General features: G+C 42.4%; 1 protein-coding gene across 1 annotated transcript in view; it reads right to left on the reverse strand.

Moving 5' to 3' along the window:
• Positions 1 to 8,752: 8,752 nt before the first annotated feature.
• Positions 8,753 to 26,005, reverse strand: part of ETF1 (eukaryotic translation termination factor 1) — a 30,399-nt gene continuing 13,146 nt past the window's right edge. Inside the window, exons 3-11 of the mRNA XM_079771148.1 lie at positions 20,863 to 21,038; positions 19,565 to 19,704; positions 16,167 to 16,305; positions 15,398 to 15,588; positions 14,497 to 14,626; positions 12,866 to 13,021; positions 12,380 to 12,444; positions 11,299 to 11,446; positions 8,753 to 11,039 (exon numbers count right to left, since the gene is read on the reverse strand). Coding sequence (XP_079627274.1) covers positions 10,957 to 11,039; positions 11,299 to 11,446; positions 12,380 to 12,444; positions 12,866 to 13,021; positions 14,497 to 14,626; positions 15,398 to 15,588; positions 16,167 to 16,305; positions 19,565 to 19,704; positions 20,863 to 21,038 — 1,228 coding nt within the window. The 3' untranslated portion in view covers positions 8,753 to 10,956. The remainder of the gene's footprint in view (positions 11,040 to 11,298; positions 11,447 to 12,379; positions 12,445 to 12,865; positions 13,022 to 14,496; positions 14,627 to 15,397; positions 15,589 to 16,166; positions 16,306 to 19,564; positions 19,705 to 20,862; positions 21,039 to 26,005) is intronic.

A 26,005-nucleotide genomic window follows, 5' to 3' on the forward strand; every position in this document is an offset into this window, starting at 1 on the left:
ATGCAGAATTGGAGAGTAAGAAGATATATGAATGGCTAATAAGCACATGAAAAGGTGCTCAACATCATTAGTCATCAAGAAAATGCAAATCAAAACCAGAATGACACCACCCGTGAGCAATCCAAAAAAGAAATTAAGAAAGTAATTTCATTTACTATAGCATCCAAAAGAATAAGATATCTAGGAACAAATTTAATCAAGGTACTAAAAGACATACACAGAATACTATAAAACACAGCTGAAATTAAATACGAAATAAAGAGAAAGACATTCGAGTTTATGATGGGAAGACAAGATTAGGATGGCAATACTACACAAAGCAATCTATAGATTCAATGCAATCCTTATCAAAATTCTAATAGCCGTTTTGCAGAAATGGAAAAGTTGATCCTCAAATTCATGTGGAATTGCAAGGAGCTCTCCTAGTACCTCAATGTGTTCACTAACCAACCCGGAAGTTGTCTGAACACCATTATTTATGAGTTTTATGGAAGTGCCATTACTTAGGCATCATTGGTTAAGTAATTGGCCCTTGGTGATTAACAACCTCCAGCCCCTCTCTCCTTCTGGGTGGGGCTGGAAGTTCCAACCCTGTAAACCAAGCATGTCTAACTCAAAGGCTAACACGGGCCAAATAAACAAGGTTTAAGTTTACGTGGGCCTCAAAAAAACAAAAGCTCCAATTTTCATAGAAACGTAGGTTTATTTCAATAGAGACATACTGAATACAAAGGGTTGAAATAAATGAGCAATTGTTAACATAAAATAATAGAACATTTTAATAAAAATTAATATTTTTTTCTTGAACATTAACTTACCAGACACTGAATAACTGCACAAATTAATAACCGGAACGCAAATAAACCTATTTTTCTTGTTCTCAGAAAGCGAAATATTTCCTGTTGCACACACCAAACAAGTCAGTACAAGACTAATGATGTGGCAATCGGCTGCTAAAATATTCACTGCTAGTATTAGTGGAGAGAAATAGTGTGCCTGCGTGTAAGGGGTGTAAGGGAAATGAATGCAACATGATTATAGTAATCAGTCATTAGTGAATGTTGTAGTTCATTATTAATAACTAGAGGCCCAGTGCATGAAATTTGTGCATGGGTAGGGGCTCTAGGCCTGGCCGGCAATCAGGGCTGATCGGGGCCTTCCAGCTGCTGGCCAGGGCCTCCCTTCCCCAGCTGCTGGCTGCCAGCTGGGGCCTCCCTTCATTCTGCGCCACTCCCTGGTGGTCAGTGCATGTCATAGCGAGCGATTGAACTCCTGGTCTCCCAATCGAACTCCTGTGGGGACAATTTGCATATTAGGCTTTTATATATATAGATTATGTATAACAGGATATTGTAAAAATTAAGTTACAAAATTTTTTTAAAAATATTTTTTATTGATATTTTACAGAGAGGAAGGGAGAGGGATAGAGAGTCAGAAACATCGATGAGAGAGAAACATCGATCAGCTGCCTCCTGCACATCTCCCACTGGGGATGTGCCCACAACCAAGGTACATGCCCTTGACCGGAATCGAACCTGGGACCTTTCAGTCCGCAGGCCAACGCTCTATCCACTGAGCCAAACCAGTCAGGGCTTGGGTGGGTCGCAAAAATATTCATTGTGGGCCTCAAGTTTGACATGCTTGCTGTAAATCATATATTCTGGTAACCAGCCCCCATCCTGAAGCTTTCCAGGGCCTCCAGCCACCAGTCGATTCATTAGCATACAAAAGACACTTATCACCCAGGAGATTCCAAGGGTTTTAGGAACTGTGTGTCAGGAACTGGGTACAAAGATCAAATATGTACAGTTGACCCAACAATAATATGAGCTTAAACTGAGTATATGGTTTAGACTCGAGTTGTTCAAGGGTCAACTGTATTTCCTTAAAAAAAAATATATATATATATATTATCGATTTCAGAGAGGAAGGGAGAGGGAAAGATAGAAACATCAATGATGAGAGAGAATCATTGCTTGGCTGCCTCCTGCATGCCCCACCTATATGGGGATGGAGCTTGAAACCCGGGCATGTGCCCAGACTGGGAATCGAACCACAGCCTCCTGGTTCATAGGTTGACCCTCAAGCACTGAGCCACGCCAGCCGGGCTGTATTTCTTATTGTATCACACTGCTCAACAATAAAAAGTGTGGACGAAAGGGGCCACATGCTGACCTGAGCAGCTCAGGGGAGGCCTGCACAACAGTCTTGCAAACTCAGAGACCTAAAGTAACTACAAAGGATGGTCTGAAATGAAACTTTAACTAAACGCAGTTATGTGGGCAGTTACATCCTAGGCCAGTATCTTCACTGACAAGGTCAACCTTTACCTTAACTGAGCCTATCTGTCTTTTTGCATCTATAATAACATACCCTTGAAATGTCTGGGTAACTTGTAACTTTCCTTTTTCTGGACCCCCTGGGGCACAACCAAATGTGGTGGGCGCCAGGACAGATACCACAAATTCCTTCATTATCATGTTAATTGTTCCTGTACCCACCTAAGCATGTGTCCATCATTTTACTTTTTATCCAATCCCAGGGGTTTCCCACCGCTTTGCTTTATCCCACCTCCTTAATCTATCACCAATGAATTTCATGTATCCCACCTATGTCCCTCCTTTGATTGCAATGTATAAATACAAATGTAACCCGCCATTCTCCGGAGCATTATCTCAATTCGTTCAGGTTCTGCTTCCCGGCATATGTCGACAGTTTGGCTCAAATAAACTCACAAAAATTGTTTACAGGTTTCAATGGTTTTTTTACGTTAACAAAAGGAACATACAGGTGATGTATTATAGCAGTGTACACCTGAAACCTACATAATTTTATTAACCAATGTCACCCCAATAAATTTAAATAAAAAAACAATAAAAAGGAACAAATATGGAACAACATGGATGTATCTCAAAAATTTACCTAAATGAAAGGAGCAAAGTTAAGGAAGCTTGAATAAAAGGCTACATATTGTATTGTTCCAGTAACATGAAGTTTCTGGGAGAGGCAAAACTTATGGAAATAGAAAGCAGATCAGTGGTCGTGTAGGGCTGGGTGTGGGAGCAGGGACTGACTTTAAAGGGATACAAAAGACCTTTTGAGGTAATAGACACTGGATTATTTGATGTTTGCACAATGTATAAACTTATTTCAAAAAATAATAAACTTACAGGGAGTGAATTTTATAAATTATACCTCAATAAAGCTGTTAGTAATCAACAAAAATGATAGCAGGGTGAAAAAAATCAATGTTCTGAAATCCCAGTGGCTTCCTGGCCTTTAGGGCAAGTCAGGACAAATCCATTTGCTTCTCCAAGCCGACCTCTCATCTGTCCAGGCTGGTCCCTGCTCACCAGTCAAGGCACCCCAAGATGAAGGGGGAACCACCTTGTCCTCCCCTCGTCCTTTAATACTCCTCATTCTTTCCAGCCAAACTCCCTGAATAAGAAACAGACATTTGCTGTTTTAAGCCTCTGTGATTTGAGGCTTGCTAGCTCATCATGACCCAGCCTTCTCTGGTACACCTTTTCTGGTTAATTGGACCGACTTAGCTAAGCAATCAAACACCATTAACACTTTCCTTTCCTTTATTTTCTATATCCAGATGGTCAATAGCCCTGATAGTTCTCCCCTTAAATATCCCTTAAATAATTTTTTTCTTTCCATCCTAACTGCCACTATTCCTCTTGTGATTACATTTTTATTAATTTTCTTTAAAAAAAATGTTTTATTGATTTTTTACAGGGAGGAAGGGAGAGTGATAGAGAGTTAGAAACATCGATCAGCTGCCTCCTGCACACTCCCTACTGGGGATGTGCCCGCAACCAAGGCACATGCCCTTGACCGGAATTGAACCTGGGACCCTTGAGTCCGCAGGCCGACGCTCTATCCACTGAATTTTTTATTGTCATTCCTTGTTATCTCCCTTGCTGGACCATTGACCGGTAGGGCTAATGCCTGTGTTGGTCCCCACTGTACCCCGGCATCTTGCACAGGGCCCAGTGTACAGGAAATGTCTGGACTTGCTTGCTGAATTAAAAAATGAGAACAGGGTTAACCCAAGTCCAACTTAAGGAATAGAGGTGGCAGTGGGCTCTGTCTACGGGAACTGAAAGCTAGAGGAGACTGGGTTCCTGAGGGCATTTGCTCAGCTCCCCGGGGGGGGCGGGGGCAGAACCCCTAATAGACAGTCTCTCTTCAGAATCAGTTTGACAGGTAGGGGAGGGCCTCTAGCCCTAAGCACAGGAATGCGTCTTTACCTAGAGGAGCTTCAACTCCTATTCCCCGGTGACATCCTGCCCTAGTACAGAGTCCCCTTCTGCAGGCCCTCCAGTGGGGCTGTGTCAGGAGGTTGGTCCATCTCACCCCACTGGGGAGCTTATGCTGGGAATGTACTTGCGTCTGGACAGCCATGTAACATGGGACAGGCGCTTGCATCAAGCCCTGATTTCTCCTCATTTTCAAGCCCAGTTCCCACCTCCCTTTTCCCATGTAGCAGAACATCCCTGAATCCTTGCCCTTACCTCAGAAGATCCTCGATGTATCTGCTTAGAGAACCTCTATGAAATTTCCACTCTCCTATCCTGGTCTCCAGGCTTCCCTGGAAATGGGTTTGCCCTTGGGTAGGGGTGGAGAACAGAGGGGCTGAGCCCAGGCAGGGCCCTCAGCAGAGTGGAAAAGCCAGAAGTCTGACAGAGAAACCTAGATGGGACTAATTTGGAACCCTGGGGGCTGGACAAGCAAGTTAATCTACACACTCAAGCCAACCCTGACTCACAGGAAAATGACTTCGAAACAGCTTTCATAACCCCACCTGGATGTTGGCCACCTTTCCCCTCCCAACTTTGTCTTTGGCCTCAGGCCGCTCGCTCACTCTCTCTGATCCTCCCTTTTCTCATCCCTAACAAGGAGGAGAAAAAGGCTTAGATGAAGAATAAGGAAATCATCCATGTGTTAAAAGCACTGAATTTGGAGTTGTAACATCAGGTGCTCATGTTGGCTCTAATTTGCTGCTAGAGCTCAACAGGTCATTATGTTACTCTCTGAGCTCCAGCCTTCTATCTCTTTAACGAGGGAATTGGAATGTAAGGTGCCCTTCAGGTGCTAAAATGAGGATTCCTTAAGAAATGAAAGTATGGAGCAACAGAGCTACATAAGGATGTGGCTGGAGATAAAGGACTGGTCTAGTGACACACTTGTCCTTTCTGAGAATGGGCTCTAGGCTCCCAGGTACAGCTCTGCCTTGTTCCCATCATCCCCAAGGTTATCCCAGCCTCCAAAGCCCTTGCTCTTGATTCTGCCTCATCTCAGCCAGCACCAGACCAGACCCAAAGCCGATTTCATGTCTGAGACATGTGACAGCAGCTCCTCTCCTGACCTTGCCTCTGCTCCTCTTCCTTCCAGTTTGGGCCCAAATCCCAGGCTCAGCCCACACCCCATCCCCTCTTACTAGCTGATTCAGAGTAGGGATTTCTCCTGAACTAAAAACAAACAAACAAAAAACCCTTCTAGCAGAATTATTCTAAATGCTGACCTCTGAGTCAAACCCAAATTCTGAGTAAAAACCAAACTCGAATAAGCAATCAAACCAAAGTTGTGTTTTAAATACCTTGTGAAGCAGTTAGAACCTAAACACTCATTATCACATTAGTTCTATAATGGTCATGAAAACTCAAAATTATTAGTGATGCTCTTACCCTTTTCTTCTGCATTTTTGAAAATTCAAAAAATTCCTTAATGAATGTCTTATTTAACCCCTTTGATACTTCAATGTATATTTCCTAAGGAAAAGGGTATTCTCTTACATAACCACAGTACAGTTATTGAATAGATTTAACATTAATACTTTTATCTATAGTCCACATTCCAGTTTCGTTAATTGTCCTACTAGTGACATATTTAAAAGCAGGGGCAGAAACCTTAGTCTTTGAGAAATTTCACTACACATGTAGGTATTTTTCTTTGAAGACGTTGGATAAATTATAGGGGTCTTCTACAGAGTCCAAGGGATCTCCTTTTATCCATCTTCAACTATGGCTGTGCTGACCATCAAAGCGTGTGTGTGTTGGGCAAGGTCAGAACTGTTAGATGGGTGCCTTCCAAATGCAATCTGAGTCATTGGTTGTCTCTGAAAACACAAGGGTTGGTGAGGTGGGCCCACCACCTATCATCTTCTCAGGAGTACCAGCAGTGTTGCATTCTTCTTAAGGAATGACGTGCGTGTGTATTGGTCTTGGAACTAAACAGTCTTGTCTTTGAGCCCCAGATTTTGCCACTTAGTAGCTTGTGAACTTGGACTGGCAGATACAACAGTATCTACCTCATTGTTTTTCCAAGAATTAAAACCCTGTCTGGCACATGGTAATGATTTAACAAATATTAGTGATTGTAGTTATTTTACAGATGGGTAGGTTGAAGCTCAGAATGACTTCGAGGACGTCCTGGACACTTCTCTCTGTTCACTTCTTTTGGAAGTTTGGCCCCTTCATTACTCTAAATTTTAAGGGTAAACAAGCTGTACCAGGCATATCTTTTTTTTTTTTTAATATATTTTATTGATTTTTTTACAGAGAGGAAGGAAGAGGGATAGAGAGCTAGAAACATCGATGAGAGAGAAACATCGACCAGCTGCCTCCTGCACACCCCCCACCGGGGATGTGCCCGCAACCAAGGCACATGCCCTTGACCGGAATCGAACCCAGGACCCTTCAGTCCGCAGACCGACGCTCTATCCACTACCAGGCACTACCAGGCATATCTTAATGCTCATCACAACTCCCCACCAGAACCAGTCTTCCACAGCCAGTATCCTTAACTCTAGCACCACCTTGTGGTTTGCCAGCAGAAACTCACCCTGGTCCCTTCTGGAGGACCAAGGTTGGCAGCTTCCATCTTTGAGTCCTTGCTAAGTGCCAGGCATTGTATTATGCATTTCACATGCCTTATTACATTTAATCCTTTCCATAATCTAATTGTTACAGTTAGGAAAGTTGATGCTCAGAGAGTAATTTGCCAAATCTCACTGGCAAAGCCAGATATCAGGTATCTTGCTCACTGTAATCCTATCTTGATAGCTTTATATCTGAAAAGGCTCTTTAAGCCCTAGCCCGTTTGGCTCAGTGGAAAGAGCATTGGCCTGCGGACTGAAGGGTCTGGGTTTGATTCTGGTCAAGGGCTCATGCCCAGATTGCAGGCACGATCCCCAGTAGGGGGTGTGCAGGAGGCTGCCAATCTATGATTCTCATCGTTGATGTTTCTCTCTCCCTCTCCTTTATGAAATAAATATTTTTTTTTTTAAAAAAAGGCTCTTTAAATTCACAAGCTTCCTTACAGTAAGGAAACAGGGATAGAAAGGGACTTACCTGAAACCACAAGCACAGCTAATGGCAGAGACAGAACCAGAGCTGTTTGTCCAAAAAGCCAACTTGGCCCCGGACTCTTAATTGAGCCTTACCAAGCAATTTCAGACTATACCCACAACAGAGTTCCCAGACAGGGTTTAGAGTTGATTATTAGAGAACCCTGGAGGTAAACTGATTTCACATGTATCTCTAGTTCCTGTTGTTCACCCATGTCCTCATCAACTCTGGCACCCAATGCTTCCATACTCTCTGGCTCGTCAGTCCCTATGTCCCTGGAGGAACAATCCCTTCAGGGTGGGACTTGGCAGGTGGGAGTCCCAACAGGCGCTCATTCAAAAATTGGCAACAAAAGAGAAGCTGGCACAAGGCTTAAAATTCCACCTTGGCGCTTAGCCCTGAATCCACTGTGCCTGTCTGGGAGCATCATGGCATGAGAACTGGAGCCAGAGAACAAAAGATGGCAAGTGCTGCAGGCCCAGACAGGCGAGCACAACGGCTCACATATCCGGCACCACTGTGCTGCCTTCCAACTTCTGACTTCAAACAGCACCTAGGGATGCATGAGGAAAGGCATGCACAGGCACATCTGCCCTTCCCAGAGGGTGACTGGGTTTCAGTTATCGCCTAGATCTGATTAGAAAAGGGGCCAAAGTATGCTGAAAAAACAAACACAAAGTGACAGAAAAAGTGCTATTATGGGTCAACTGCATTAAAAATATTGTTTTCTGGAGAAAGCAAATCATGCACCACACTGGCTCTGGGCTTCCTGAAGCACCACAGAGGAGCTCCAACACCTAACCTTGGGGAAAACCAAATAAATCCTCTCTTGCTGCTGAGCTGGGCCAGCCTCATAAAGCTTTTTACTTCACTACAGTGTTACGTATGCAAGATCAAGTGGAAGGTTAGTTTCTGTTCTTCCATCTGGACCATTCTATTGACTCAAAGGAAACCAGATATATAAAGAAAATCAATTTTGAAATTAGGACTGGGATAAAATGGCTTTGCTACTAAAGAGCTATTACTTAACCTCTTTTGACCTGTAAAATGGGGTACATCATCTAGCTCCATGGAATGTTGAGTTACATGGGACAACAGTTAAAATGCCTTAAGAAGGGGGGCAGGTTTTCCTTTGGTGTGCATGTGGAATCGAAGATACTAATCAATTTGGCCCCAGCAACTTGAACCTCCTTCCTCTGGTGTTAACTGAGATCACGAACTCAGACATCCTTTGCATATACCTTCCCACAGGCAAATGCAGTGAAGACAACTAAAATCTTAGGCTGAAAGTTATCAGCCATGACTAAATTGACACATACCTTGGAGAGCTCACTCAATCTCCACATTCAGATCTTTCTAAGAACAATCCTAAAGAATCTCAAGCACACAAAATATATTCTTAAATATGGTTTAATACTCTTCTCCATTTCTGTACATCACGACACCAAGATTTTGCTGCTTAGGATCTCTCTGTAGAGGCTATAGAGAATGCAAAGGCTACGGTTTTTACCCCCTCATATTGATGTGTTTGTATGTTAAGTGTAATACATATCAGTATATATTGATACACACATCAATATATAATGCAATATATATCACCGAAGAGAACACATTGATTAAAGAAATACAAAAATTTGGCATCATTTCCAAACTTAAATAGTAAAAATAAAAACTACAAAAGGAGCTGCATACCCTAAATGTATCATGTGAAACAATAAGCATAGTCAAAAATGTAAATTTACATCCAATTTCTCTGGTCTTGTCATATCACATTAGACCCATTTACAATGGCAAAACCCTAAGGTACTGCTGCGAAGAGGGCATGTTTGCTCGCTCTAGGGTGCTCTGCAAACAAATAGCAGGGCCCAAAGCAAAAGCCTGTTCCAGTGAAGCCTCCCGCATGGTGAATACCAAAGAACTGACTCTTCTCATTGGGGGTTGAGACATCAGGTTACACATCGACAGTCATTTGGACCTCAAAGTACAGTGTGAGAACCAGAAACTTTACATTTAAGACATACTCCCTTCATTCAAGTGAAACAGGATTATTGGAACGATAGGCAGGTCTGCAACCTAGGAACAAGGAGCTGGTTCAGACCGATAAAGCTACGAGTGACTGAGTCAAGTTAATGAAGAACAGCAGTCAGGCACTAAAGTGTTGAAAGTACCCAATTTGAAAACCAAATGCACCCCACTACCCTATCAGTGTGAGGTGATACCAACTGACTTTTAAAACCTTTGGTCCTTCAAAGTCCATTTGGTATACTTTTTTCCATTGCTACCACTGGGCACATCCTATACACTTTGTTCACTGTCACCACCTCGGGCACATGATGACCTTGCATGTCAGCTGGGGTCAAGTCCAACTCACAGCCCAGCTGTGAAGCATGAGCTTCAGGTTTTCAGGCCCACTTTTGGACCCAACATGGTTATGTCCTGGTGCCAGAAGCTGTGTCCCATCCCTTCCCGCCCTTCCCACCCCCCCTCTCATGTTTTCTCCTATGAGAGGTACTTGCAAGTCCCATATTCGAAACAGATGCTCCCACCCCACCAGGAGGTCAGGGGTTAAAATTACATGCAGTCACACATGTCTTATCTGTTGTTCCTGTGAAGAACCTTGCAGTTCATCTTTAAAAAATCAAAATATTCACATAATCTCATGCCATCCAACGCAAGGAAAACACGACCACCTCCCCTTTACCAAGGACAGACCCAAACAAAATAATCTTTAAATTTCTTTGCTTCCACTTAAATTGCATGTTTTATTTATCCCACTCCCAGCAATAGCACAGAAGCCCCAACATGTGCATCCCAAACTGGTTTCTAGGCTAAGATTATGGGAACCCTTGTCAAAGCAACGGATGCCAAGGGCTCCCAAAACCCCAGCACAAATTTGCCTGCAAAACACATGGAAGGAAACAGTGCACTGGCCCAAATGCTTCATGTGTCAGCTTGACTTGACAATGCAATTTGCATCCTTGAAACTAACAGTCTGGAGGGGGGACGGGTAGTGTGAGGGAGTGAAATTGCCTATTAGATCACCCTTTCAACATTAAACAAGAGACCAAGAGAAATGATTCCAACATTTCACCACATATATTTCTTCTTCTGCAGTCTAAGCTGAGAATGCCATGTAAATGGGTCACTGCGAAATGCAGCAATTTAATTTTTTCCAATCAAAATAAGAAACAAATCAGTATGATCTCATGTCTATTAACTTTTGAAGGTTTACAGCAGTTAAAGTATTTTTGCTTCTATGTATGAAGGTTAAAAAAATCATTTTTTTTCCATAAAATACAAGAGCAACCAATTTCACCATCGAGTAAAAGTAAAAACTGGGATTCTTGTTTAAATTAGTCCAAAGTGGCATTTAGGAACTTAGTTGTAGGCTGCTGCTGCGCTGACACCATGACAAACCAAAGTGTAGGGTTGGGTCTGGTTTTGTTTCCGTTTTCTTTTCAGTATCCAATGCTCATGGATTAAGTTCTGGAAATGTTCCAATTGTAAGGCAGGGATCTGTTTGGATTCCACCACGGGTATGCTCCTTGGGTTGGATGCTGGAGGGTGAGGCACATTTTGCCGGACCCATGTCGACTACCTAGTAGTCATCAAGGTCAAAAAATTCGTCGTCTCCTCCTTGGTATTCCATTCCCTGGAAATCTACTCGGTACCGCAAGATACCTGGGGACACAAACCAAAGAGGAAATCACCAGTCTTCAACAGAATGAGGAAGGCCCAATTCCCTTGCAGAATTAAAGAAAGCTAAAAGGCAATGATTAAAAAAAATGCTTCCAACCATGGAACAGGCAGCCACGTGCTGCCTCTACCCTCCTCCTTCAGTGGATGATGAGATGAGATGAGCACACCTCACCTGAAGTAATGTTATTTTGGAAATGCCTTGGGCCTGGCTTTAAGTTTAGGTTTCTAATTGGCTACTCACCTCCAATTCCACCAAATCCTTTCACAAATTGGGATCCTTCTTGTGACTTATCTGTGACAATTTCCAATGTAGCTCCAAATTTTTTGTAGTTATTAGCAAACCATTCCAGCAAGGGCATGCTCTCAATTAGTTCATGTTCTTGTCCTGTCTTCAGGGGCGACCATGAGATACAGAAACAGTGAGATTAGAATATAGCAAGACTTAGCAACTCTTGTTCCCCTGCCCCCCATCATTCTCCCTCTCATTATGTATATGTGTGTAAAACTCTCTAAGTGAATTCTGGTTTCTGGTGACATAACTGTAACAACACAGAAATTCTGATTATTTCAATTAACGTTCTTCCCCAGGCTCTAGCATCAACAATGAAATGTCAACACACACTTACAGATCCTACTGTTGTCTCTAGAAGCCAGGCTGTTGTAAAGGGTCTCTAGGCATTCAAACGGCCCAGAAGAGACACACAGAATTGTTTTTGGGAGCAGCCTTATCAAAATAAAGTCTTAATCTCAGAAATGAAGGAACCTAGTACCTGTGGTGCTGGGCAGGTGGCACCTTAAGCTCTACTGATGCTTTTACACAAAACCTCAAGAAGCCATTTCAGCAACACAGCTAATACAATAAGTAAAAAAGCAGCACAGATTTCATGGGGCAGGAGAGGCACTACTAAATTAAATCTACCTCTGCCTGCCAGCATGGCTGTGGTTGAGCGTCCACATATGAATGAAGAGGTCATGGGTTCGATTGCCGGTAAGGGGACATGCCCGGGTTGTGGGCTCATCATTGATATTTCTCTCTCTCTCCCTTCCTTTCTGAAATAAAAATATATTTTTTGAAAAAATAAATGTTCTTCATCACTATTTCGAGGATGAGAATATTTAACTTAAATAATCACAGTAACCACGACTTGGCCTCTTTCTTTGGAATCAGATTGGTATGTGGCGGATAGTAGCTGACCACCTCCTGTCACCCCCAACTGACAAATAGGAGGTTTGGTTTCCCAGGTGGATACTCTACACTGCCAGTGCTCTAACATATGGATTCGTCTTTCCTTGCATGTATTACCAAGAAAACAATCACATACCTCTTTGTCTGTGAAATGAGATTTATCCTTCTCTTGTTCTGGAGTTAGATAGAGAATTTTCTCCTCTGCAGTAATGGGGGGAAAAATGTGTTAACTTGGTTCTCACATGCTAACAAGTATAAACACCATGAGATGAGTTAGGTTAGATAAAAGGGCTCCTGAACTTATTCTATCAACTTTCCCCCCATATGATTAGTCAGCAAGCATCAAGTGTCTACTGGGTACATTGCTCCTATCATGAGGAACCACCAAAGACATCAAGATACAGTCCTGTTCTCCAACAATTTAACAATCTTAAGTAGACATTTATCAGTTCAAGCAGAAACTATGCAGGAATATGCTACAGAATGAAAGAGATGGGAACAAGGTATAGATCTGCCTTCTGATTGATCCTGCAATCTGTCATCTCTCCTAAAGCTCCACCCCAGGATTCCTTAATACATAGGTCAGTAATAAACAGCAATCTTGATTTTCTAATTCTCATACCTTCTGTGCCTTGGCAATGAAGGACGTATCTCATTATATCCAGATTTTCGTAGACTATTAGAATTTCTACAGCTCCCATTTCTAAAGCTTTTAGTGTATCTTCAACTCCAAAACAGTACTTGCCCGTGTCCTGGCTGATTTCATCAAAGTATCGTCCTGTAAGTAGGGACAAGTCAATAAGGACATATATTAAAGTTTCCTTTGTAGATATAGTCCCTCTTACACTCAAAATCAAGAGAGATAGATATATTAAAAAATCAACTTAAAAATGAGTAAGTGCTTGCCCTAGCCGGCGTGGCTCAGTGGATAGAGCGTCGGCCTGCAGACTGAAGGATCGTAGGATAGATTCCGGTCAAGGGCATATGCCTGGGCTGCGGGCTCGATCCCCAGTAGGGGGCGTGCAGGAGGCAGCCGATCAATGATTCTCTCTCATCATTGATGTTTCTCTCTCTCTCCCCCTCTCCCTTCCTCTTTGAAATCAATAAAGAAATTAAAAAAAAAAAAAAGTGCTCAGAACCAGTGAAGAAAATACCACTAGGTGAGGCTCCAAAAATTGACTCTGGATTCCTGGTTAGGGCACATGGCCGGGGCCTGTGGGCTTGACCCCCAGTAGGGGACGTGCAGGAGGTAGCTGATCATTGATTCTCTCTCATCACTGATGTTTCTATTTTTCTCTCTCTCACCCTCCCTCTCAGGGGGGGAAAAAATACATACATACTAGTGTGTGTGTGTGTATATATAAACATATAAAATATATTCTAGAGGCCTAGTGCACGAATTTGTGCACCGGTGGGGTCACTCAGCCTGGCCTGTGCCCTCTTGCAACCTGGGACCCCTTCAGAGGAGGGGATTGGTTTTTTGAAACCAGCAGTCCACAGTCCGACATCCCCTGAGGGATGTAGTAGTGCACAAAGTGGCAGGCGGCCAGGGAGGAGCCTGAGCCCAGGTCTGGGCAGCGCTCTGCTCCTGCCAGAGACTGGAGAGGCTCGCGCAGCTGCAGCTGCGCTTGCCAGCCATGAGTCGCATCAGGTGAGCTGCATCAGCTGAGTGGTGCTCCCGCTGTGGGAGCACACTGCGTTGAGCGTCTGCCCCCTGGTGGTCAGTGCACGTCATAGCGACCAGTCAAATGGTCGACTGGTTGTTTAGGGTCTTATATATACAGACTAGAAGTCCAGCGTGCAAAATCTCATGGCCCCACCCACCTGCCCTGCTGTGCTTGCAGCCCTGCCCACCCACCCACCACACCTCGCCACGCCCGCTGCCCCACCCGCCTGCCGGCTGTGCTGTGATAGGAGCCTGTGGGCCGTGGGGGAGGGACTGAGAGGTGCTCCATGAACTTCATGGTGACCGGTTGTTTGGTCGTTAGGGCGTTATGGCCACGGGCTTTTTATAATATAGATTATATAAAAAGACTGAACTATTGCCAAAGGGTAAAAATAGTGCAAATACAAACACATTTATTAGACCTAATGACTAAGAAAGATTAAAATGATTCCACTGTGGAACATCTTAATAAAAATGCTAAATCTTCCTCTTACCCTTTAAGCATCATGTTTCATATGTACAATCATGTATAAACATATAAAAAAACATTTCACAGAATAAGTAAATAATTTGCATTCCACTGATACCTATTAATTTCTTTTCTTGAATGAATTTCACGTTGGAGAGGACTTCAGTAGATAACTCAATAGCTTGGTTGAATCCATTTTCCCCACCATAGGATATATCAACTAATTTTAAAACTTTTGATTGCAACCTCTGACACAATGAAAAAAAGAAAAAGCACAATTAGTACTTCAAAACACTTTCACTAAGACCCACTACCTCTTAATGGCATGCAAAACTTGGCAATTGATCACAGAAGTCTAAAGAGGGAGAACATGGGGAAAGGGTCCAACTTATTCATTAGCAGGTCTCAGTGAGCAACACTGCCAGGATATACTTCCTCAACCAATCATATCGCACATTCTATTGGACCTATATAACTCATTAAATATAAACAAAACTAAATTTCTTGGGAAGGAAAGGGAGAATTGTTAGTTCTTGCTATGTAAGGTAGTAGAGTACAAGACAACTTAGTTGGTGAGCCTTATGGAGGTAACCATAATGTTACCTCCCTCACCCACAATGAGAACACCTTGGGAATGTGTCTTATGGCCAAGCCCACATCATAACCAAAAGATCTTTCTGGATTAAATGCTTTAGGCTTAATAAGCCCTGTCATATCACTGCTTTACTTACCTACAAGAATAAATCAGAAAAAGAAAAAGCCAGTTCCTAATTTTTTGAAATCAAATTTCATTTTAAAGCCAAATATGACAACCCACTCAAAGGCCTCTATAAGACTAGAAAGATCCTATCTCAAAATGGCTGATTTCAAAAGTGAAAAGGCCCAGAAAAGCACAGGGGAATGTTTCCTAATAAACACCCGAAATCTCACCAACTCAGAAGCAGTAAAAATAAAAAAGATGTGCATGTCCAAGTGGCTCCCACCCAAAAATTACATAATGGAGCATTTACGTCTCTTACCTGATCAAACATATCAGATTGACTTAGTTCAGTTTTAAAGTCAGCAGATCCAGCTAAAACGAGACCAGCCACATTCACTTTGTCCCCAGAAATAAACAGCTGCACAGCAGTCTCAGCTACTTTCCGAACATAGTTATGTCGCTTTTCCATTCTTAAACGGGCAAAACGCAAGGCTGACTGACCTCCTCTACCTTTGACACAAAAGTGGTGAGGAAAAAGTAAAATATTAAGAAGTACAAGATGTCTTGCTAATTAAAAATTAACTAAATAATCATACTATCACCCCCCAAAAAGGACAGAGAAAAATCACTATATCCTTAAATAAATATTTGGCATAAACATTTACTTGTCTTCAGAGAGTGACTACTAATTCTCCTGTCAAGAGAAGAGCCATGCCCTGACCCGTTTGGCTCAGTGGATAGAGCGTCGGACTGTGGACTGAAGGGTCCCAGGTTCGGTTCCGGTCAAGGGCATGTACCTTGGTTGTGGGCACATCCCCAGTGGGGAGTGTGCAGGAGGCAGCTGAATTGATGTTTCTCTCTCATTAATGTTTCTGACTCTCTATCCCCCTCCCTTCCTCTCTGTAAAAAAATCAATAAAATATATATTAAAGAAAAAAAAAAAAAAAAAGAGCCATAAGCACCACGGAGTCATTTCATGATGCTTCTATCATCTGGACTTACCACCCCCATCCCCACCCCCATTGTACTATCTGTTTCTTTACTGCTAGATATAAAGCAAATGGGCTCATATTCTCTTCCTATATTACCATGTTTCTTTGGGAGATCCACAGTGAATTTGTGCAGGACTTCTCTTGTGTTTCCTTGGAGTGTGCCAAAAAGTGCACCACTACCATCTATTACAATGAAGCCAAATTTGCTGTCATCTGAAAGTAGTGCTGTAAGAGCCTGAAAAGCAAACACAAGCACCATACAATAAATCTCAAAGTTTTGATAAGGTCATAACTCTGAAAGGACAATATAAAGCCCTTTCACTGCACTCAGTATGGTATGAATACCACAGGAAGACCATTTTATGGAGTAATTTATAGACTTCAGCTATAAATACGAAACTCAGAGAAACAATTTTGAATTTCTGATGTAGGAAAAAGCCAATGATATTGATATGAAACCTTTCATAAAATTGACCTGGGTACATGATTACAAAACCCAGAGTTATAGGGCTTAAATTCTCCCTAGTCCTTGATTTGATTTAGACTGATGGTAGTCTATGAACACAATATTCAAACTGAAAGTCTAACCTAAAAATGTTGACTTTCTGTTACCATGAGTAACCCCAGCATTAATAGGCAATATTCATCATAGCAAATATCTTGTAAATCAACTCTAGAGTAGTACATGAATACAAAACCAAGAAATAGTCTATATAATAATCTAGTTTGGAAATGTTTAACTCCTATGTCTTAAGCATCATTAATAGGAAGATACAAAACTCAATTAAAAAATGTTTAATTATCTCTAGGAAGGGAGAAGAGTAGATAGAAACATTGATGAGAAACATCATTGATCAGCTACCTCCTACACGCACCCGCCCCCACCGCCCGGGGACTGAGTCTGCAACCTGGGCATGTGCCCGGACTGGAATCAAACTGTGACCTCCTGGGTCCTGAGTCAATGCTCAACCACTGAGCCAAACCAGTCGGGCCAAAACTCAATTTTATTTTAGAGGTGGTGTAGCTAATGATTCTGAGTTTTAATGGGGGAAAACCCTTCTTCTACATTAGCAGTATATCCCCTATATTTCTGCCTCCTGAAAAAGCAAGTATTTAAATAGTCCTGGGATTTGTATAGACAAAAATTTTCATGATGGACTTTGAATACTATAGGCTTGTTAGATGACTTGCTAGATGGCAGCCTCTTTAGAGCTAAGAAATTACCCATTCCATTTTAACTAAGGAAGAAAACAGCTTCTTCAAAAATTGATTAGAAAGCAGATTAATCACTAAAAATCAATCTTTAACCAAACTATGCTTGATAATTAGCATTGACATAAATATTGCACGTGTTAAAATTTTTGCTTTACTGAAATGCTGTTAGGTGGCCTGATTAATGCAAGTTTTTAACAAGTTTGCTCATCATGGAATACACTTATTCCTCATAAAAAGGTATAATTATCCCTATTAAACAGGACATAAGTTGTGTTATGCAATATGCCACATTCACACCTAGTTATTGACATATCAACTAAAGAAAAAATAAAGCTAGTAAGAATAAATGGTACCTTGGAAGAGGAAACTTAGTAAGCTAAAGCTAGATAATATGAGTACCAAGTACTATTTAAATTCAGTAAGATACAAAATTTGCTTTCATCAAATCAGATATAGTAAGTGGGATAGGGTGGCCAAGAGCCTCCCAATCAAGATTTTGCCAGAAGAATGTGATACCCAAGAGGAGAACAGTCTCAACCATCTATGCACCAACCAAGACCCAACTTGAATTGGGCTTCCTGTCAAGTGAGCAAAAACCATCCACTGTAAACTGAATTGACAAGTGTCAGTTCTAATTCCACTGTAGAGATTTTCCCCTAGGTTGATGAAAGGCAAAAAACTGAACTAGGAGCCAGCTGTGAATTACTGATTGTTCTATTGTTGACTGATTTAGGTCACTCTAATGAGGTTTCCTTTCCACCCTAACGTTCATCTTATGGCAGCTCTGTCACTCAAAAGTTTTATAGGTGAGAAAAAAAAAGCTCTTAAAGTCTTATTAGTAAAGATTTTATAATTTGTGAGCATGAACACGAAGAGTTCAAGGAATACAGGCAAGCATCATAGGTACATAAGGGAGAAAAGGAGACCAAGTAGCCAATTATTTCTTCACCTGTAGTTATCCAAATCCAACTTAGCACTTTATTAAAAAATGATCAATGATCATGTCTTTCAGTGTGTCATATAAAGATAAAACTCTTCTATTTTTTGAAAATACCCACCCTTAAAATGATACAATGATTAAAAAAACAGTCTTGCAGCCCTAACCGGTTTGGCTCAGTGGATAGAGCGTCGGCCTGCGGACTGAAGGGTCCCAGGTTCAATTCCGGTCAGGGGCATGTACCTTGGTTGCGGGTACATCCCTAGTGGGGGGTGTGCAGGAGGCAGCTGATCGATGTTTCTCTCTCATCGATGTTTCTAACTCTCTATCCCTCTCCCTTCCTCTCTGTAAAAAAATCAATAAAATATATTAAAACAAAAACAAAAACAAAAAAACAGTCTTGCAATTCCTCAAAAAGTTAAACATAGTTACCATAGGATCCAGTAATTCCATTCTTAGGTATATACTACCTGCAATGAAAACATGGTCATGCAAAAACATGTACATGTATCCCTGGCCAGTGTGGCTCAGTTGGTTGAGCATCATCCCATGCATCAAAAAGTCACTGTTTCGATTCCTGGTCAGGGCACATGCCCAAGTTCTAAGTTTGGTCCCCCTTCGGGGAGCATTTGGGAGGCAACTGGTATTTCTCTCTCAAAAAACAATAAAAACATTAAAACACACACAAAACCTGTACATGTATGTTCAAAGCAGCATTATTCATAATACCTAAATAGTGGGAATGCAAATGCCCATAAACTGATAGATAAATAAAATGTAGCAAATATCTGGCAATAAAAAGGATGAAGTACAGATTCAATATCACAACATAGCCCTAGCCGATTTGGCTCAATGGACAGTGTCGGGCCTGTGGATTGAAGGGCACTGGGTTCAATTCCGGTCAAGGGCACATGTCCAGGTTGCAGGCTCAATCCTGGGCGGGGGGGGGGGGGGGGGGGGGGGGGGAGGGGGTTGGGGGGAGGGGGCGTGCAGAAGGCAGCCACCGATCAATGATTCTCTCTCATCACTGATGTTTCTATCTCCCCCTTCCTCTCTGAAATTAATAAAAATATATTAAAAAAAAATACCACAACATAGACGAACCTTGAAAACATTATGCTAAGTGAAAGAAGCCATTCACAAAAAGCCTCTAGTTGTATTGATTCCATTCATATGAAATGCCAATATAAGTAAATCTACAGAGATAGAAATAGATTAGTGGTAGCAGAGAGAGGAGGGATATTGGTGTGTTTGTGGGGGGTATAGAAAATGGGAGTGATTGTTAGTAGGTATGGGGTTTTTTCTGAGGGTGATGAAAATAGTCTGTGCTTGAACTTCTTACCTCTGTATGGAATTTGTTGTCACACAGATACAATGATGTATTAATTGGTTTGAAAGGTTCAAAGTCAATGTTGACTTTCTTTTCCTTTCCTTCTTCTGTAACAATTGTACCACAGTAAACAACCAGGCCATTTGGAGGTACTGCAAAAAAACACAAACAATTTCTCTACATAAACCCACAGCTAACCATAGAAAATGATTCCACAGCCTATAATCCCTGCCCTTTAAAATCCCAATTTAAATAAAGCAGAAATATCTACAAATCTCTCAGGCAGAATTCCATCTTGGAATTTGAAACTTAATTGAGATGTTTTAATACTAATACTACTTAACTTTCAAAAAATAACTTAAAAAAAAGGGGGTTAAATTCCAAGGTCAAAGGGACACCTTTGAAAGGAAACGCTAGTGACCAAAAGCCTAATGGCAGGATCCAAGTGGAAAATATAACCAATACAAACAAAGCAGAGGAGAAAAATGATCAAGCTCCAGATTAACTTTTTTTCTTCTTCTTACAAACAGTAGTTTATTTTTAATGTTTGAGGAACCACCACACAGTTTTCCACAGCAACTGCATTATTTTACATTCCTATTAGAAATGCACAAACATTCCAATTTTTCCACATCTCACCAAGGCTTGCTGTTTTCTGTGATTTTTATTTTTTATAATAGACCTTTTAATGGGTGTGAAGTGGTAATTCATAGTGGCTTTGATGTATATTTCTCTGAAAACTGGTGAAGTTGAGCATCTTTATATTCTTTTTTCTTCTTCTTTCTTTCTTAAGGTACTAGTGGCCCAGTGCACGGAATTTGTGCATGGGGGATGAGGGGTGGGGTCCTCTCAGCCCGGCCTGTACCCTCTCCAATCTGGGACCCCTTGGGGGATGTCTGACTGCCGGTTTAGGCCCGATCCCACTAAACTGGCAGTCGGACATCCCTCTCACAATCTGGGACCGCTGGCTCCTAACCACTCACCTGCCTGCCTGCCTGATCGCCCCTAACCACTCTGCCTGCTGGCCTGATTTCTCCCAACTGCTCCCCCTTCTGGCCTGATCACTCCTAACTGCCCTCCCTTCTGGCCTGATTGCCCCCAACTGCCCCCGCCTGCTGGCCTGCTCACCCCCAACTGCTCCCCCTGGCCTGATTACCCCTAACTGCCTCTGCCTCAGCCCCGCCACCATGGCTTTGTCCGGAAGGTCTCCTGGTCTAATTAGCTTATTACCCTTTTATTAGTATAGATTATTAGAGATTACATATCTGTCCTTATCCCCCCATTGCCCTCCCACCCCCTCTCCAGATTACCTTTGTTATAAAGTTTGAGTCTTTGTTGTACAGATGTAATGGCTCCCAGGACTGAAAGGCGGTTTACTCGTGACTTAATGTTAGACGCAGTTCCAAACTCATCTGCTAACATTTTTGCCACTCGTGAAATCTGGTCTTTGGGAGGAATGATCAATGATATCATGCTTGTGCCATTGCTGTGAAAGAAAGAATAACACAAGAGATTCAAGTACCACATAAGAGTTTAAGTTCATGTGTCTCATTAATAAAGGGAGTTAGAGATTTCCCTAAAACATTAGAAACAGATCACTCTTAAAGTGACTAGGAAGGTAGGGACTGTATCAGAGTAATCAAAGGATACTCAGAGCTACAACACACACTTCCCTTAAAATAAAGCTCTTAATCTTGATTGCACAAAATCACCTGGGGAGTTCATTCACCTGGTTCCTTTTCAAAAAAGGTTCCTGTAAGTTGCATTCCTTAAGGTGCTTTTCTCATCTTTCTTCTTGGTTTCAGAAATGCAAATATAATGAGCTCTCATTAACACCCAAACAGCATGGAAAATTTCTATTTATAAGATTATTTAGATCAGGTGGACTTCACACCAAAATTAAAAGCGGGCAAAGGACATGAACGTCTAGAACAGGCAACCTAGACACAGAGAAAGGAGTGATTGCCAAGGTGGAATAGGGAATGACTGGTAACGGGAATGGGGGGTTTCTTTTTGGGCTGATGAAAATCACACAGCAGTGATTGTTGCATAACTCTGAAGAAACAACCCAAGCGAATTGCACACTTTAAAAAGGGGATAGGCCAGCCCTAGCTGGTTTGGCTCAGTGGATAGAACGTTGGCTTGCGGACTGAAGGATCCTGGGTTTGATTCCGGTCAGGGGGCACATGCCTGGGTTGTGGGCTCAATCCCCAATAGGGGGCATGCGAGAGATGGCTGATCAGTGATTCTCTCTCATCGTTGATGTTTCTGTCTGTCTCTCTCTTTCCCTTCCTCTCTGAAATCAATAAAAATGTTAAAAAATAAATAAATAAATTTTAAAAAAGGGGGTAGGCCAGGACACATACAAGAAGCAATCAATGAATGCATAAATAAGTGGAACAACTAATTGATGTTTCTCTCTCAACCAATAAAAAAATAAATAAAAGGGGGTAAGTTTTATAGTATGTAAATTATCTCAATAAAGCTGTTATTTAAAAAAATCTATGGCAAAGACTCACTACATTATAGGATACTTCCGTTTAAGGTCTCTTGATCTCTTAACCTGACAGCATACTAGGAAAGCTAAGGAATGTTTTTTTTTTCAAGAAATGTTATAATTTGTGTTTACTAAATTAACAATAAATTGTTAATTTTATGTTTAAAAAACTAACCTTTTAAAAATCAATTTTATAAGAATGAATGGCAATATAAACAGAATCAAATCTATACCACACATATTATACATAGGAAATTAAAAGCCATAAATATGGCTTCTTTACAATATCTACAGTACAAATTGAGCCAATTTATATGTTGAAGGCAAAAATTGATCTGATATGAGCAAATCATATCAAGAAATGTGGTATCATTTTACAAAATGTTTTCTACATGTTACTTTCTGAGATTCTCAGAGATCATGACCTTAAAGGTTAAGACAAGTGCCCAACTGGCGTGGCTCAGTGGTTGAGCACTGACCCATGAACCATGAGGTCAAGGTTCAATTTCCGGTCAGGGCACATTCCCAGGCTGCAGGCTCGATCCTACTGTGGGGCGAGCAGGAGGCAGCTGTTCCATGATTCTCTCTCATTTGATGTTTCTCTCTCCCCCTCTCCCTTCTTCTTTGAAAGCAATAATAAAAAAAAATCTATATATATAAAAAAGGCTAAGTGGCCGACCCTCCTTCCGTCTGCCAGTTTAATCAATTTATCAGTCATTGTTTTTATCAATGTTACTGTTATATCATGTTATTATTTATTTATTAACCAATTTATATATTACTAGAGGCCCAGTGCATGGATTCATGAACTGGTGGGGGGTCCCTGCCTGGCTGGCAGATACTGGGACAAAACCAGCTCTCTGACATCCCCCTCTGTACATTTGTTTAGAGGGGTCCCGGATTGTGAGAGGGCACAGGCCAGGCCAAGGGACCCGGCTGGTGCACAATCGGGGCCAGGGAGGGCCCACAGGAGGACTCCAGGGTGTGTCTGGCCCGTCTCGCCCAGTCCCAATTGGGAGTTGGGGAGGGACCGTGGGAGCGCCTGCCCCCTGGTGGTCAGAGTGCATCATAGTGATTGGTCGAATGAACGGTCGGACACTTAGCATATTAGGCTTTTATTATATAGGATTTTTCATATACATTTTACTAATTTTCTTTCATCTCTGACACTTCTATTATAGAGAAAGGGCGAATAGCAATATTAAAATCTTTCTTCTAATTAATTTCCTTTCAGTGTGCACGAATCCGTGCACCGGGCCACTAGTTTTAAAAATAAAAACATCTTTTTTTAAAAAAGGCTATGATAAGTTTAATCATTGTAAGTATTAGTATCATGTGGAAACAGGTGAGCCTTTCCCCCCTCCCCCCCAGCCAGTTTGGCTCAGTGGATAGAGCATCGGTCTGCAGACCAAAGGGTCCCAGGTTTGATTCCGGTCAAGGGCACTTACCTTGGTTGTAGGCTCCTCCCTGGCCTGGGCCCTGGTCGGGGCTTGTGCAGGAGGCAACCAATCAATGTGTTTCTCTCACAGCTATGTTTCTCTCTCTAAAAAATCAATGGAAAAATATCCTCAGGTGAGAATTAACAACAACAAAAAAACCAATGACAACAAAAAATTTTTTTATTGATTTGCGAGAGAGAGAGAAACAGAGAGAGAGAGAGAGAAACACTGATTTGTTGTTCCACTGACTTATGTACTCATGGGTTGGTTCTTTTATCTGCCCTGACCAGGGATCAAACCAGAAATCTTGGTGTATGGGGACGACACTCTCACCAACTGAGCTACCTAGCCAGAGCAAGGGTGTCTTTAGGTAAACTGGGAAGACTGTCAAAAACTCCTAAGGGCCCTAGCTGGTTTGGCCCAGTGGATACAGTGTTGGTCTGCGGACTAAAAGGTCCTGGGTTCAATTCCAGCCAAGGGCATATGCCTGGGTTGTGGGCTTGATCCCCAGTAGGGGGCGTGCAGGGGGCAGCTGATCAGTGATTCTCTCTTATCACTTATGTTTCTATCTCTCTATCCCTCTCCCTTCCTCTCTGAACTCAATAAACAAAACAAAACAAAACAACGCCTAAGGGCCCTGGCTGGTATGGCTGTTGGTTGAGCATTTGTCCAGTACACAGAGAGATTGCTGCTTCAATTCCTAGTTGGGGCATATGCCCGGTTGCAGCTCCATCCCCAATTGGGGGGGGGGGGGAAAGGAGGGTGCAGGAGGCAGTCAATTAATGTCCGCCCCCCCTCCTCTCTAAAATCAACAAAAACACATTAAAAACAAATGTACAACTAAGGCCCAGCTGGAGTGGCTTAGTTGGTTGAACATCGTTCTGTGCACCAAAAGGTTGCCGGTTAGATCCCTGAACGGAAGGCAACTGATAAGATGTTTCTCTCTCACCTCTCCCCCTACCCCTTCCTCTCTCTAAGCATGTCCTCGGGCAAGGATTTAAAATAAATTAATAAATAAAATGTCGCAGCTTAAAACAAACAGCCAAGTTTTCCACTAATTACATATATCCAGTGTCCAGTAGAAGTTGCCAAGAAAAAGAAATTAGAAAGATGGATACAAGATCAAGTCAAATGGCTTATGTGCCAAGTGACTAATAAAAAGAAGCGAAGAAGCACAGTCAGGGGGACAATAACAAACATTAGAAGAAACCCTATATTAGCTTTGTCATAGGACCTAATTTACACAAGATCCTGCCTTCTGAAAGTTTGCTCCTAGTGGTAAATCACACAGGTCCTCTGGTCAGACACATTCTTTACAAGCAAACAAACTGACTGTCTGGTCCTTCCACTATCAAAACAGTTAGTTCTGTCCTGGCCTGTGTCCCTAACTGGTTAGAGCATAGGCCCTTGAAGCAAAGGGTCATGAGTTCGATCCCTGCCCCCTAGCCAGAGCGTGTGCTGGAGGCAACCAGTCGATGTGTCAGACACACAGATGTCTGTCTGTCTGTCTCTCTCTCCTACTTTCTCTGAAAAGCAATGGGAAAAAATATCAGGCGAGGATTAACAACAGCAAAAAACAAAGCAAAACAAAAACAGTTAGTTCCAGATTGTCAGCTCATGTTATAGCTCCCAATGTTGGTGTTTCTACTCAAAATCTAGAAGGCTGTTCCATAACCTTTGTGATATTTTCCCCAAGCTGATTAATGACAGCACTAGAGGCCCAGTGCATGATTGAATCATGCACGTGTAGGGTCCCCTACACGCTTTCGCTTTTGATCACGGGGAGCTGGGTGCCTGTCCGCTGGTGCACCAGGCGCCAGAGGCTTCTGAAAGGCCTGGTGCCTGAGTGGACAGGCACCCAGCTCCCACGCTTTCGATCGCTGGTGCACCAGTCCTTTCAGAAGCCTCCGGCGTGGCAGAGGCTTCTGAAAGGCCTGCTGCCTGAGTGGACAGGCACCCAACTCCCATGCTTTCCTTTCAATCACTGGTGAACCAGGCCTTTCAGAAGCGTCCGGCGTGGCGGAGGCTTCTGAAAGGTCTGCTGCCTGAGCGGACAGGCACTCAGCTCGCTGCCCCAGAGGCCCCTTCTGTGCCGCAGCACAGCCATGGCGCAGACGCTGAGCTCGTGCCGCTGCTGGCGACGCAGCTCAGCATCCCGCCGGCCCAATCAGCTACCCCGGCCACCCCGAGTCCTGCCCCCCCACGCCTCCTGGCCAATCATGGGCATAGCGAAGGTATGGTCAATTTGCATATTTGTCTATTATTAGGTAGGATGGTGTTAGCTCTGCTGCTGCCCCTTGGATAGGGGAGCAAGCATTCTAGTCAGACCAGAGAATCAAGCAAATGTATAATACGTAGCTACCTCATATGACATAAATCTCCAAAATACCAAACCTGACCCATAGTTATTTCTTTATCTACATAAATGTTATTTCCAATATTCAAATCAAACTAAAATTTCACTGTAGTGCTGACAAACCAGAGTGATCCAGAATGATCCCTTGCTTGTGTGTGCAT

The sequence above is a fragment of the Cnephaeus nilssonii genome (assembly GCF_951640355.1).
Source record: "Cnephaeus nilssonii genome assembly, chromosome: 5".
NCBI lineage: Eukaryota > Metazoa > Chordata > Mammalia > Chiroptera > Vespertilionidae > Cnephaeus > Cnephaeus nilssonii.